Source organism: Homalodisca vitripennis, chromosome 4 (assembly GCF_021130785.1).
Source record: "Homalodisca vitripennis isolate AUS2020 chromosome 4, UT_GWSS_2.1, whole genome shotgun sequence".
Taxonomy (NCBI): domain Eukaryota; kingdom Metazoa; phylum Arthropoda; class Insecta; order Hemiptera; family Cicadellidae; genus Homalodisca; species Homalodisca vitripennis.
Window position 1 is genome coordinate 85,196,314 of NC_060210.1, and position 16,350 is coordinate 85,212,663.

A 16,350-nucleotide genomic window follows, 5' to 3' on the forward strand; every position below is an offset into this window, starting at 1 on the left:
ATTGGAAATGTCAAACTACAGGCCAATATCACTTTACCACTTTTCTATAAGGTCTTTGATAAAATCATAGCCACTAGAATCATAAATCATGTAGATAATTATGTATGTGGACAAGTAAACGATTTGATAAAGTCTTACATATTTCACAGAAAACAGAGTAACTTTAATGTATAATTCATTTTTACAACTTAATTCAACTAGGAATGAAACTCGGGAGGTGTACCTCAAGGTTCAGTGCCGGTGCTCACTATTATTTTTAATTTATCTAAATGACTTCCCATATAAGCTAACAAAGTCATTCATGTGAAAATTATGAAAATAGAGTAAGAAGTCACTAGACCTTTTCTGTAGATCGTTTAATTTGCTAATTTGATGGGTCAATTAGATTTGAGCTATGACCAACCATTTGGCAGCTATCGGGGAAACATTATTTTTAACTCTGGAATGTCAAATATGCAAGCGTTTGCGGCTTAATCACAAGAGATAGGACAAGTTACTGGACCTTTTTTGTAGTTCACTTCCTTCCTGATAACGATTTCATCAGATTCAAGCTAGCTCTAATGGTTCACCCGCTATCCGGTTTAGCTATCGCTAAAGAAAGGCCTGCAAGGGTAAAAAATGGGTTTAAAAGTAAAAATTCCAGGTTTTCAGACTTTTCCTGTGGGTAATATTGCAAAAGCTACCTGCGTACCAAATGTCAGGTTTCTAACACTTTTAGAATTATGTTGGAATTTTGTATCTATATATCAGTGAGTGAGTGAGTCAGTCAGTCAGCCAGTCAGTTTCACATGCAGCTGTATTGTATATAGGATTAGATCATAATGAGCATTTTTGCTGTACTGGTAGTCTATATAACACTTAAACTAAGAGCTAGTAACAGATAAAATATTACTATTTGATTTTTTTAAGTTTTGCTTGATCATCCTTCTATGCTGTTTTCCCGAATACAATTTCCCTTTTATCAAACTAAAGTTAATTCATAAATGTTCTACAAATCTGATTGGGGTTGAAAAAGTTTATAAATTATAACTTGCTTTCATTATCATATTTTAGAATGTTATGTTTTCCTATTTTAGATTAAACAAATGATAATTCCTATATCGTCAATGACCAACCAAAACCAAGCAGGTCTGATTGGAACAAAATCACACTTTTATGGGATCTCAGAATATGACAATATGAAAATGAAAGAAGAATTGATAAGAAAAGCCTTGGAATTAGATCCTGACTATGAAGAGTGGATGTTTATCTTGGCAAAATTGTTACGTAAGTTATGTTTCGAATTTCAAAATTATAAAAATTTTGAACACATAGGTAATAAATTTATTAGAGTTAATATTTGAATTGATAGTTTAATATGTGGTAAAAACAAAGACAGCACTCTAACTAGATTACTACGAGGGTTAAAGAATTATTATGAGTGTCTAGTTGTAACTTTTAATGCCGTATGACTTTTAACCACACATAAGAGAGAAATGAGAATTATCTTTATTCAGTTATTTCACACAGTGAACATGAGTGGTGTCATAAATTAGAACATAAGTTAATTAGATATACAAATACAAGAATATGGTGATATATTATTATGATTTCAAAAAACTAAGAATCGTACAATAGATCCTGTACTCACAGAGAATCAGTCTATGTATATAATATAATTTAAAATCTTTTTAATTGCAATTGATTTCATAAAATTCAGAAAGATACAGTGATAAATTTATTAAGTGAACTTGTATATTAATTTACTTGTATTGTAAATTTATTAGCAATAAGTTGTAGTTTGAACAATTTATTGTTTTTATTGACATTAAATAATTTGGTAATACATTATAAAATCATGCTCATTTGTATTTTTTGTATTTATTAAAGAATTGCACATTATTTTTAGTTACAGCCACATTATTTTTATATCTTGTATTGTATTGATTAGTATGACTATTTAAATTCAGTATAATTTGCTCTAATTTTTACACGTAGATATTTTCATAAATATATACTGTAATGATTCTTAATTCTGGAAATTTATTTTTAACAGAATATAATTTTAGAAGAATGCGTGTTGTTTTCTTCTGAATAACAAGTATTTAGTTCAGATTTTTTACTGACATTTTTCTACACACAGAAATACCGAAAATAATATGTGAATGAATATGGTACGAGATCAGCAAATGTGCAGAGTTTTAAGATTCTGTTTAGAGCATAAAACAATATTCAATTTTGAAACTATTTTGTCCATCAGTTTGTTCCAATAGAGTAAACCATCCAAAGTCAGACTCCAAAACTTTTACATCTTCCTCTTTTATATTGGGATTTGGTCCATTTGTAGATTAGTGTTAAGATTAAACTTGTTAAATATTTGGTCACCTTAAAGAAAAATATCAAAGTCACTCTTTTATTTATAGCTTTAAAAAATGTATCTAGTGCAGTATTTTATTTATACATATGAGTACAATCATTGTAGTTGAAAGCATTTTCAGGATCAAAACGTAGATTGGAACATTTTAAAGATTTAAGTGAGATACCTAAAGAAGAATTGAGTCTACTGGAAAAAGTTGTTGCAAAGACCAACAAATGTGAACATCTGATATACTTGGCTCAGGCCTACAGAGAGAGTGAGAAGATGATTAGGTGGTTCTACAAACACAAAGAAGGTTTTTTATCCAGTGAACTCTTCCAGTCTCTTAAAGACATGGCAAAAGACGCATTGAAATATTACATGTAAGTAATTAACACAATTAATTTTAATCAACTAATCTAGAGTATTTATCCTCTTATGTTAAATCATCATAGTAGAGTAAAAAGAAGAGGTGTCATTTTATATTTGTTGAATTTCTTTAACGATCCCCTGTTAAGCCTTATTTTGCTTATCCTCATAGGCCACTCACTACCCTTAATTCTGTTAACATATCAAACAGAAAAAATAGGAGAGTTTATACAGTATGAGATCGATGGTAATGATAAAAAGTTCTACAGTTCACATGTAGGATTTGTAGGATCTCATAACTCAGATTCAAAGTGGAGTTTTAATTTGCAAATATCTTAGTCAAAAGTCAAAACAACAGTTTAAAAAAGAAAGCTTAAAAAAATTAAATTTTTGATCTTTATGATTTTGAACTACAAATGTTTGTCAGAAATCAAATTATAGCTTTAAACAGCTAAAACCTGAAAGTAAGATTTAATATTTTTGACTTTCTTCAGTTTTCAAAACTTTTCAGTATTTTTGCACTTTTAACACCTGTATAGGGCAAAGTAAAGTCTTTTTTGGTTTTTGGATGGCTGTTTGAAGTGTAACGAACTTTTGCTAGTGGTTTTTCAATTTGTGTTTATTTGCTATTTGTTGGTACACAAGTTGTCCTGAGTTTGTTTTATTGCATCATTCCGACTGTGTGAGTTTTAACTAATATATAGTTTCTAACTAACATTGCATGATAAAATTCTTGTAAAGGTTGAACTGCTAAGCCTATCTTTGGATTACATACAAATTGCAGACGATTTAACAACTCACCAACTTCTCATCAATCACGGACAGCTGAAGTATCAATTTACCAATTATAGCTTGTTCGTCATTTTATGCATGCAGCCTTAAAGTATTATTGTGCATGTGAACTGTATTTAATTTTATCCTTGCAACCTGAGTTTTGGGGGACGGCATTTTCAATCAGACAGTGAATTAAACCATGTTCTTTCAGGCGTACTAAACAGAGAGAAGAACTTTAGTGAAGGTTTTGAAAATTGATGGAGCCTTTTAAATAATTGTATAACATATGAAGGTAAAGTTTATAACAGAATTTTGATGAGGAATGTTTATGGTTTTTGAATTTTTGCTTGTGGCTCAACTACAGTGGACAAGCTAATCAACAGACTTTCCTACACAACTTGTTTGCGGGAGAGCGTTAATCTCACATCATTATGGAATAAACATTTTTATATGTTTTTACAATAATATATTAAATGCCAAGAAACATTGTCATTGAAAAATCGCGAAAAGTTTCATTTTAATTTTGGACAAAAATACAAGTAATTAAAACCATTAAACAAGACTACATAGGTTAAGTTGATATTTTTTCTAAGAAAGACATTTATTACTCCAGGAATAACAATAATTTAGCATAATTTATGGCAATTTAAATTGTTGCAAGTGGTTTAAGCTGCATATGCATAAAGATTCTGTTAAAGAATATTTTATTTTAGAGATATAAGATTTTTCTTATCTGTCATGTCTTTTTTAAACTCTTCTGTACCATTCAGAAGGTATTTCTCTTGGCCTCATAGTCAAAGATATTATTGAGCTTTATATGTTTATTTCTTGTTTTCACCATGGGGCAGATCAGATCAATTGCCAGTGCAATTGTTTGACTAAATATTTTGTATGCATATTCTGCACTATCCTGAGCGAGCACAATTCCCAGGATTCTTGCTTGAGGACAGTTTTGAGATGTGTGATATTCCTATGGTTAAAATGTCTACGGTAAGATGCAGGAATCTGGGGAACTGGAGCAAAGTGTTGTATTTTACAAAGTTGTGCTGTGTGGTCAGATAAACCAGTGTGAAGGATGTCAACTGGTTGGAGATTGGTGCAAACACAGTCAATTGAGCTGGTTGTTGTTGGAGTTATTCTTGTCAGGAGTAAACCGATACAAGTCATATTATAGCTCAATAGGGTTTAATTTAGTTTGACTTGGTCACGGTTTGGTGACAGTACGTCTATATTTATGTCTCCTATAAGAATAATAGGGCTATTCCATGTGGGTATGTTATCAAGTGTTTTTGGTAATTTGTTCTACTGTATTCTGAAATTAATGAATATTCTAGGATATCAGTATTTAAAATTTTGGGTTGTTTTAAGCCATGTTCCGGCTAGATTAGGATGTTAGGTTTTGTGGAGGTTAAGAAGTGGTTTAAGGGGTTTTTCAAGTATATTCTGACATCCAGCGTGGTACCACATATTGCAGGGTCCAGAACATTTTATTCCTGAGAATTTAACTCCTACGGTACAAGAGCCACAAGGATACTTTGTTGGCATTTAAAATACAGTCAAGTTAAGACCAGGTTAATAAAATGAGAAACGTTTATTCAGGTTGGTGTTAAATAAAACAGAGTTTGTGAGAGGCAAATAATTGAACAGTGAGTCAGTCTCTTATATCATATAAGAGAGTCAGCTTCTTCAAAGTAGAAGTGTGTCACAATGAATGTATAATTTTATTTGGTTGTCAGATTTAATCAAGTACCTTTTCAACTAGAATCATCTAGACAAGCAGTAAGAGTGAGATGGTAGTATACAGCAATGTTGACTAGTGTGTGAGGTCAGTTGTGGGACTGCAGACTCAGCAGCAGCGGGTTACCGCTCTCAGTCCGAGTTGACACACTAGCAACTGTCACAGGTGGTGATGAGTTGGAGACTCTCAACACTTGTGAGTTGGCCAATTCTTGTTACATCACTTGTTGGTCATTTAGGCTAATTTGAACTATAAATTAGACTTGTCAGTTTTATCAACAATTCAGTCTACTAAGAACTTTTTTGATTGAGTTAATATTTATTGGTAGAGTTTAATTGGTGAGTAGACTTACGGTTGTTCCAGTTAAGGTTTGTGCACAAGTTTAGTAATGTTTTTTGAATAATTACCACTTATAACACTACTTTCACTGGAGGTCACTATACTAAGACTGTAGCCAGTCAGCCATGTTAGATTCAAATCCAACAATAATATATATGAATATTTGGTACGAAAGATACTTGTTTAATTCAACCAAGCAAGAGATGGAAGAGACATACCAGGAGTACTTCATGAGGCTCATGACTCAGGTGAAGCTGTGTGACTTCAGGCAAAAGGAGGATGAGCTCATGTTAGACATGTCATTTGTTCAATACAGGACTTAGAGATGCGAGAAAAGTTGTAACTGAAAAAGATGTCACTTTGGTCGACGCTGTTCAAATATATAAAGGTAGTGAGGAGATGAAACAGCAAATGAGCAAGATGCAGGATCTGAACAACGAAACTTAACAAGATACATGATGAGTCCAAGATCAAAACACATGAATCAAAGAACAGAGGTTTAACTAATAATTCTCACAATAAATGTTACTTTTGTGGAGAAGGATGGCATGATTCATTGAAAGATTGTACTGCTCGAGAACCAATATGCAGAAATTGTGGTAAAAAAGGACATTTTGAAAGTAGTTTGAAAAATTCCAAAACAAATCAAGCAAGTCTTTGTGAATGTTGAGGAAGATGGCCAAGCTATTCTGAAGATAAAAAACTGTCCTGGTGAGGGAGTATTTGCCATTCTGAAAGTCACCTCCCTTCCCTCTTTAATTAGTAGAAAGTTAAATGTCATGTGTGGCTGTCATCTCAAAATATCAAACTAAAGATGGATTATTAGTTTGAAAGGTTACAACATTGATTGTGCAATGATTCTCAGTTATTTAGAAACTCTATCAGAAACAATAATCTTTGTAGACATATCAATTTGTTTGTGAAAATTTGGACTTCAATTAGTTACAACCAATTAGAAATTGTTACATTTTATTTAGTATAATGATTCAATGTTACTATATACTTCTAAAATTTTTGTATAGTTGTTATCACTAAGCCTCATGAAATGTAAAATTATCATTTTAAATACAAACGTACGTACAAATGATATAAGCATTATGAAACTCTTTTTCACTTGATTCCATGACAACTGAGATATGAACATTCATTTTCCAAATTTTGTATAGCTACCATTTTCTACATTGAGTTATCAAAACATGAGTATAAATAATGATAATGATGCTTGACAATTAAAAAATAATGTCAATTTTAGTTTATGTATTCAAATACCCAATGTAAAATGAAATATTGTACAAATAAGGGTAGTTGCTATCTTTAAACCTTTTATTCTTGAGACTAGACTTTTATTGGTAAAGAACTTATCCAAGTAATGTGTAAATATTATCATAGTACCAATTTTAGTTTGAATTGACTTGAAATCAAGGCAGTTCAACACTATTTCCACAATGTTTTTGTATATTATTCAAAAATGCACCGCTTTCACTTAAATGTTTACCAATATAGACACAAAATTACACTTTTTTAATGTTAGGTCATTATTACAACTTTTAGTTTGTTTCTATAACCTCTTAAGGTTTCAGAATTATGGCCACTCAACTTTTGGAAAAGAAATGGTTATATCGTAGTTTTAATGTTTTATTTGTTTCTACACAGGCAAATTTTGTATTTATTGGTATATACAAAAATCAGATGTTATGTAGACAATACCAAAAACTTGATGGATTGAGTATAAAAAGTGTTTATTGCGAATTTCTAAAAGAACACTTGCTCAATTCAAACTCAAATAAATAACTTGCCAATATAGAAATTTGTAAATGCCACGTCTAGGGTTGAGGATTAGATAGAGAGATCAGTGGGACAAAGATAGCTATTTCCCAGTGCTTGGATCCGAAGGGGGAATGAGTCAGCAGACTGTGTTACCACAGCCATGGCAGAAAACATGAAACGATTATGCTCCTAAGACCTAGTGGTCTGTGCGTTACTAACATATAGACAACCTTAAGGGACTGTAACAACACCACTTAATACATCATTGTTTTCAGAAAATAGTAATATATTAGTGAAATTCTTTTATTACTTGATTCTTTTAACAGCACTTAAAAGAATCAAGTAATAAAAGAATTTCACTAATATATTACTTTATGTTATGTTATGTTTATGTTATGGCCCCTCTTTATGTTATGTGCAAAACTGCAATTTTAAAACATTGAAAAACCTTAAATAAGGTTATAATGAGAACTTAACTTGAAATTTGGTTTCTTATTTTGATGTTTTGTGTTAACAGGGAAGCCTATAAGATGAACCCCAATTGTGCAAAGACACTGCGAAGAGTGGGATATGGCCTAATGAATTTACCAATTGATTTCGCAGATTACAAAGTGGCTCATGAATGTCTGATACGTTCATTGGAAATTTCAGATCATGGAAAAACCCTACACATTTTAGGACATTTTTATGAACGATTTTGTGATGTGAGTATTTTAACATTAAATTACCAGAATTTTAATAATTAGAAAGGTGAAATTATACTTTTAGCTAAATAATTACAGAAAACAAAGATTTTACTTTTATGATACTGATTAAAACTTTGATTCATTAAACAAATATTTTTCCTCAAGTAGTTTCAAATAAGATTGAGCCATTTCATATACACTACTCATCATTTTTAATATTAATACATTTTCAACAATTATAACAACAAACAATAAATAATACAATTGCTTAAATAAAGATAAACTTACTTCATAAACTTCAAATACTGTATCATTTTTCTGGGGTAATTTTGTGTACACTCATCTGTAATTATTAATACAGATGAAGATATTTAGAGACTAGAAGCTAACATTAAGTAGATATGTTATTTTGTAGAAGAATGCACTGCACTCCATACTGCCCTCAGTTCCATGAAATATACTCTGCATGAAGTTACATTCCAAAGTATTAACGAAATTAAATTGTTATCAAGCATATTTACTGCTTTCAATCGTAGTCCATGAAATTATATTCCTACTCAGATTACAACCCCAAGTGTAAATAATAATATTATCTGGATAAATACATATCGGCAATATATTCCATCTCTTTCCTTCTCATGTTTTAAAGATCTCTTAGATTCAAGATTTTTATAGTTGTAGACTGTACAGCATAACAATGGTCAAAGATTACCAAGGCTAGAATATTTTCCAGTTAAAGTTATATTTAACTAAGTCAAAATACTCACAGACCTCATATAAACAGTTTTCGACTAGGAAGCTCTTAACTGCTGATTTAAATTTATTGTACGGCAATTTCTTGATATTATTTGGTAAAACATTGTACATTTTTATACCCATATATTCAAAACTATTTTGTGTACTAGTATACATACATCTTTTAGTGTTTAAATTATTTTTATATCTTGTGTTAAAGCTGTGAATACTGGTTGAGTCATTAAATTTATTAATATTCTCTTTGATATGCAACAAGGTTGAGAAGACGTACAGTTATGGCAATGAAATTACTCCTAGGCATATGAATAAAGGTTTACAATGGGTTTGATCCGGAGCACCACTTATTAACCTGACTGCCCTCTTCTGTAACGTAAAAACTATTTTACACCATCCGCAATATTACCCCATAAGGAGATACCGTAGGTAAGATGGCTTTGATTGTAAGCATAGTATATGCTCAGAAGGATGTCAGGAGTAACACTGCTCTTTAGAGATCTCAACAAAAAGAGCCCCTTTGCTAGTTTGGTGGTTACATTGTCAATATGATTACCCCATTTTAAGTCAGTTTGTAAAAATATGCCCAGGAACTTCAAAGCACAGATTTCTTTCCTTTTTGTTGACAAACTAAGTGCTAAGTCCTGCACCTTCCCAGCATTCAGACTTAACTTATTAGCACAGCACCAGTCTACAACTATTTTGTCTTATCTTCTAGGGTGTTATGGGCCTCCATAGTACTACTCTCCCTGACATTTAAACCTAAGTCATCTGCGAATAAAAAACTATTTACATTTGAATTAGCTAAGTTGCTAGGTAAGTCATTAATATATAAAATAAACAGCGTAGGCCCCAAGATAGATCCCAAGAGGATCCTGGTATAAGTAGAAACATTTCTGAAGTGTCAGGGGGGTTAAGCTATAGTTGTCAAACATTCTTCTTCGTCTAAGGGGCGGCCTATTGCCATGCATTTAAGACTAAAGGGCTTTTTGCACACACTGAAAGTATGCTATGAGGCCAGCCAGTTTATAGTTTTGGTAGTTCTACAAACCATCGATCAGGTCCTCCTAAGGAAATTCACCACTCTTGTCCAGACTACCTAAGATTGTGTATCGCTCCTGTGCTGTTGCAGAACAATTAAAGAACAGGTGTTCAGCAGTTTCCTCTTGCCCATCACACAATCTATAGGGGGATCCTCCCGGAAAATACAGAGTCTATGAAGATGCTTCCTCAGGTGACCATATCTTGTAATTAGACCCACAACCTGAGAAGACATTGATATACCGAAGGAGAAAAGATCAGATGCCACCCTGAGGGAAGTTGACTGTAGGACTAACCTACTCATCCTCAGACCTGGATGTAGTCTCCACCTTCTCTCATGTTCAGTGTGAACCCACTTTGAGACAGCCCCAAGTGTTTCTCACCTAGAAATACCACTAAACAGCTGATGTTGGACGCTCAGCCTGTTTACCAGAACATTAGCTCTTTTTCCCAAAGATCTCCTCATACACATGAACCTATAGGGATATATCACCAGCTCCTTGAATGGCTTCATTTCCACAATCCCAGCATAGGTATTACGATTTCTTTTAGAGCAATCCGAAACCATTGAAATCACACTCATAGAGGAGGTTTCTTTTCCCCCGACCAAGCCTCCCTAGGTATCACAACCCTGAAGGACTTGTCAAAGCAAAATCTTTGAAGCATCTGAACAAAGATCGTATGCAAAGCATCCCCCAGAATCGGGATTGCAGTGCTCACTGTTGCAGCAGAGGCTGACCAAAGACCCACCTGCTAAAGACAGTAGACACTCCTTCTAGCCATAGCCTGAATTACATTGTCCTAGGAGTAAGGTTAAGACAGCAGTTTTCATACATGACTCCTCAATCATGCGTCTTGGCCTCTGTCAACAACCCTTTCAAAGGAAACAGGATTTTTCCAGTCATTTTTCATCGTTCAGTGATACAAAAAATCAGTTAACTCTATATGTCAGGATCTGCTATCTCTTCCTGAAATTAATAACTAACCTAATATATAATTACAATCTAGGTTAAAATAAACAGAGCGTTGTGATACGCATAAGTCAGAAATCACAAAAATCTTGTAGTGTCTCAACTCCAACAGCTGCTCCAAGTTTTAATAATTAGAGTTGTGTTTTTTTTATTAAATCCATGTTTTAGGTTTAACGTGCAATGAGTTGACACAAAAGAGGTAGGAATTTCCCGATTCCCTTCATGTTACCTCACAGTTACTGTGGGAAGTTTCCTAGTCTACATCAGAGTTCCAGAAAATGCTCTTATAGAAGTCCTTAGAAACATGACATGGAGCAGTGAGAAGGAATAAGATGCAGAGATTTAGTTTTCTTCTCACTGATAATAGGGAACATACACATGTTTATGGTAATTATAAGAGTAATGTAGCTATTGGAGGTAATATAAAAAGTCTATCCTGGAGCAATGGGACAGGATTGTATTGAGATTGAATGCAGAGTGTTCTAAATTACTAAAAGTTACTTTAGAGTTACAGTAGCATAGTTCCTAGTCTACATGAGGGTTTCAGAAAACACTCTTGTGTCTTCATCAATGGTGATTGAGTGTGATGAACAGCTTAGGAACATGCAAAGCCAGAAGCAACTGCCTGCTGTTGCCGTTCCAGATCTATATCTATTGGGTTTTGTTTTGTTATTTTTAAACTTCATAAAGGCCCATAATTACCAAGGAAATTGCAGGTCCACCTGGTCAGAGGGGTCTGTTTGCGATGCACTACTCCTATGTCATGTATATCCTCAGCACGGATCGCTTCATGGGATTGGAGGTCCCCAGTGTATACAAATGTTTATACGAGGGGGTACCCAAAAAAAACCGGAATTATTTTATAAAAATTATATATTATCAAATTTTCTACAATACGACCTTATCTCCTTCAAAATAATCTCCATTACAACTAATACACTTGTCCCAACGGTATTTCCATTGATCAAAACATTTTTTGTAGTCATCTTTAGAAATGGCTGCAAGCTCGAGCTTTGTTTTTTTCTTAACCTCTTCAACGCTGTCAAATCGTTGACCTTTCAAGCCTCTTTTCATGTGTGGAAATAAAAGCAAGTCGCATGGAGCGAGGTCAGGCGAGTAAGGTGCGTGGGGCAGCGGAACCATGCCGTTTTTGGCTAAAAACTGCCTAACTGAGATGGCTGTGTGTGCCGGTGCGTTGTCGTGGTGGAAGAACCAGTCTCCAGTCTGCCACAAATCGGGTCTTTTCTGGCGAACACTGTTGCGCAATCTTCTTAAAATCTCCAATAAAATGTTTGGTTGACAGTCTGACCTGGAGGAACAAACTCGACGGTCAGTGAGCACAAGTTCATGAATTTTCTCAACATTTTCGTCCGTTCGAGAGGTTGATGGACGTCCAGAACGAGGTTTGTCTTCAATCGACATGTCGCCATTTTTAAATCGAGCGAACCACTCGTAGACCTGAGTTTTCCCCATAGCATCATCTTTGTAAGCTGTATTCAACATTAAAATAGTTTCTGCAGCATTTTTACCAAGTAAAAAACAAAATTTCACAGCTGCACGTTGTTCACTTAAACTTGCCATGACAAAAAACGAAACAAGAACAAAACAGGGTTAGCGAAAACAGTCACTACGAACGAACAGAATGCACTAGGACAACGGAACTGGGGTCACTGAGCTCGCAATGGGTTGCGCGACACACGCCTAGCAGCAGGAATGTGTACTACACGCTGCCGGCTGCCAGCAATACAATTCCTGTTTTTTTTGGGTACCCCCTTGTATGTGATATGATTCCAGACAGACCAGCCATGCCCTAACTGGCACCACAAAACGCCAAGGACATCCACCGTTGCAGAGTGTACTTTTGAGGCATGCTTAGATCCTAGAGTTTTGCAAAAGCAAGGCCACCTTAAGGAGAACGCTTAACAAGCGTTGATACGAGCCAACTATTAGGCCTCCTTGGGAGGTACTTGGGGATCACCTGAACTAATGCAGCCCATCACCTGGACCCCCATGTCAAACTTTATTTTCTGGCCTCTCTCCTGTTACTGCTCTATGATAGATTCTATTATTATAAACAAAGCTATATTCCCCAGCATATTTCAGCTGAGCTTTTATTGTTGAAAATACATATCAGTAACCTATTCTGTCTAATTGCTGTCATAGCATATGCTAGCATATTTTAGATAAATTGTCTTAATTGGAAGAAAACAATATCTTGGCATCTTATTCCGTCTCGTTGTTCTATTCATAGTTCACAGGAGTGTTTTCCTCATACACTAGGAACTATCCTAATGTAACTTTTAGTAAACTCTGCACTCAATCCTATCCCGATATTCCTGGGCAGATTTATTATTTTCCTCTAATAGGGACGTCATTTTGAAACCAAACAAGAAAAATTATGTTTCATGGCATTCATGAGGTAACTTGTAGTGATTGTAATAAAACTCTCTCCAATTTGCTTTTTCTGACTTTAATATATGGTTTATATGCAAAACTTTCAACGTGATTTCTTAGTCAGATAGTTGTCTAATTCAAAAATGTATATGGGACCACTGGGACACCACCTCTTTCATTTAATAAAAAGGTTCGTTCAAATTCGGGTAAGTAGTTTCTGAAATATTGGTGGACATACATAAAAACAAATAACATAGAAACAGGTTTAATTGTATAACCATCTCTTTTTTGAAGTCGATTATAAAGGCATGTAGTTTTGTATACAAAGTGACCCTGTTAAAGAGGGGTACTGGGAGATACTGAAGGGTGTTCAACCCATTTAATACATAAGGGGACTTAAATATTTTTATTTGGTTTAATCAAGCCAGAAAATAACAAAATAATAACAATTTTAATGGAAAAATAAGAAGACAGTGAAACATTGTTTGTAATTTTTGCCTCTCGAGGTTAAGAATACTTAAGGTAGCTTGGAATAATCATTCATAGATATGTAATAATATAAAAGAAAAGCTTTGCAGACCATCCAGAAGCTTCTAGAAGGCAAGGCAGTCATCAAAAACTACCCTGACTAGCTTTTCAATATTGACTAGTCACTTCACATCAACTTAACCTTAATGAAATAAGTTATAATTTCTAGGATTAAATAGTTGAATAATAATTTAGAAGTAATTTTGGTAATTGTCTATTGATAATTAATATAATTGGACAATGTACTTTTCGTGATGTTTGCTATTGAATTTGGTTTTATAGGAAGTTTATGGACAATGTCCTTTCGACTTGATTTTAGAAGCTTCTTCAATGTCTGTCTCTAGATGGTCTGCATTGCCACTCTCTTATTGTGTAAATTAAGTTTGATATTAAATGTTGACTCCTACTATACGTTTTTTTTTAATTCCGACATCCCCAAATCATGAGGTACCATGTGCCACAAGCACGAGATTTGGTATATAGAGTTCTCTCTATCACCCGTCCTATGGATGTGTGTCTTGGGTTGTACCATAAGCATGAGGTTTGGTATATAGAGTCCTCTCTACTACCCATTCTGTGTGTATGCGTCTTAAGTCTGTCACAAAATATGAAGTATTAGGAATGTGTAAGTATTAAGCATGTACATTTCTTAAGTATAAACAATATTTGAAATTGTAGTCAAGGAAGGGTAACTCAGGTTACTGTCAATGTTTTTGTAACAAACATTTCTTGTTATGTCGGTGAAAACATTGTATAAAATATTTAATATTAAGTAACTCTTAGGATGCCTACGCCCGATTGATAAGTCTTTTTTGCAAAAATTTGATTTTGATTTTATTTACAAACTTTGAAAGTTTGATTTGACTAGTTTGGTTTAGTTTTGAAGTAAATTAGGACTGTCTTGGTATCTTTAATGACTTCGACACAGCTGTTTGTTTTTAATTTTTTACTCTCATTTACATTATTTATAATAATTTCTTGTCAATATGTTTTTTTTCCAGAAAAAATGTTCTGTAGTTACATTTCGTATTAAATATGAAATGTAACCACTTTATCAATTAAAATATAGATAGAAATATTTTTGGTCTAGAGTAATTATTTGATGTAAATTTCCCTTTTTGCAATAATTACTACACAATTACCAAGTACGTTATATACGTAATGCAATTACAATTTAGGCTAATTGGTAGCCAAGCTAAAAACTACAAACCCATACAGAAATGATTCAGTTTACATAAAAAATAAGGGGGAGTAAAACTTGTTTTTTTTAATTTTACAGAACTATGAAAAAGCCCTCGACTGTTATGAAAGGGCAGCCAAAAAGCCAAGCCATCTAGGCCTTATAGAGATGATCAGAATGAAGTACATTTTGGACCCTGAGTTTGACCCCTGTGGGGATTTGGAGGATGCTGTCAAGTGGGTGGTTAAGGGAAGTGACCTAACAGAATTGTTTGCCCAGCTGGGAGGTTATCATTTACTAGTGAAGAGAGATCTCATTAAGAGCATAGAGTACTTTAGCCAAATTATGGCTTTGGACAAGGACACTCCACACATGACGGTTAGTAATTTTCATTTTAGACCCTCCAGCATGAAGTACTTGTAGTGAGTGTATTAGAAAATGTGAGTTTTCTGTAGAAATAATACTTGTAAATGTAATTAAGTCAGAATAACTGAAAACAAAACTTTTTTAACAATCAAAATCCAAGAAAGCTAGATATTTGAACATTCTTTTTAGAATCTTCAAATTACTTTAATTATTTGTAGTTACAGTAGTAATTATAAAGTCCAATTAAATAAGAATTGGCATATTTAAACTTTAGATGTTTGTACCAAATCAAATTTGCCATAAAGATCTGTCCGGGTGGCCACCGACCTGGAAAACTGGGAATTTAACGTACCGAGAATGTCTTGTAGAACCGAGAAAACCTCAAAAACAATGTTTCTGTCTGTAATAACTTATGAAGTCAAGAACAAATTTGACGGCTTCTGGAACCAGGAGTTGATTAATCCTAAAAATTGCATTTTATATGACATAAACCATGAAACTATGAATAAAAACTCATAACATAACTAAATTGTTTTACAGAGTTAGTGGACGTGATTACTAAGATCGGTGATGTATTCACGAAGCCATGCCGGTTAATCCTAGGTTGCGGTTAATTCCACCAGTATAGTGGAATTGATGTAGGTTAGTTCTACCCACATAACGATCCATTGGTTCAGATTGTCATTGCTTACATAGGTTAAAACAAATAGAGTGATGTTATGCTTTGATATCAGGTCATATCCAAGCCTTTTCTGTAACTTCCATAGCAGATAACGTTCTGATGCATTCTTCATATATTTGTCAGCAGTGTGATATATTCAGAGCCACAGAATTTTCACAGGACTTTATAACCAGGAAAACACAGAATTTATGGCTTATGCTGCTCACGACAAACTTCGCTAGGCCACCACATCATCGTGGCATTTCCTGTACGTAAGTACAGCAGGTGACCAAAAACAACCACCGTTGCATTCAACATAAGGATTAAATGCATTATTTTATTTGTTTATCTTTGGTTTAAAAAATGGAGTAAAGAATCGGAAAAAGATTTTGACCAGGATAACCAGGAATTTGAAAAAAGATTTTGAGTCGCCTGTCTCTGCACACAACCG

At 33.8% G+C, this 16,350-nt stretch overlaps 1 protein-coding gene across 1 annotated transcript in view; it reads left to right on the plus strand.

Annotated features, from left to right (window-relative positions):
- Window positions 1–16,350, plus strand: part of LOC124359679 — a 52,555-nt gene that overhangs the window by 22,764 nt on the left and 13,441 nt on the right. Inside the window, exons 4-7 of the mRNA XM_046812620.1 lie at window positions 1,077–1,266; window positions 2,478–2,718; window positions 7,840–8,026; window positions 14,972–15,250. Of these exons, the coding sequence (XP_046668576.1) occupies window positions 1,077–1,266; window positions 2,478–2,718; window positions 7,840–8,026; window positions 14,972–15,250 (897 nt within the window). The remainder of the gene's footprint in view (window positions 1–1,076; window positions 1,267–2,477; window positions 2,719–7,839; window positions 8,027–14,971; window positions 15,251–16,350) is intronic.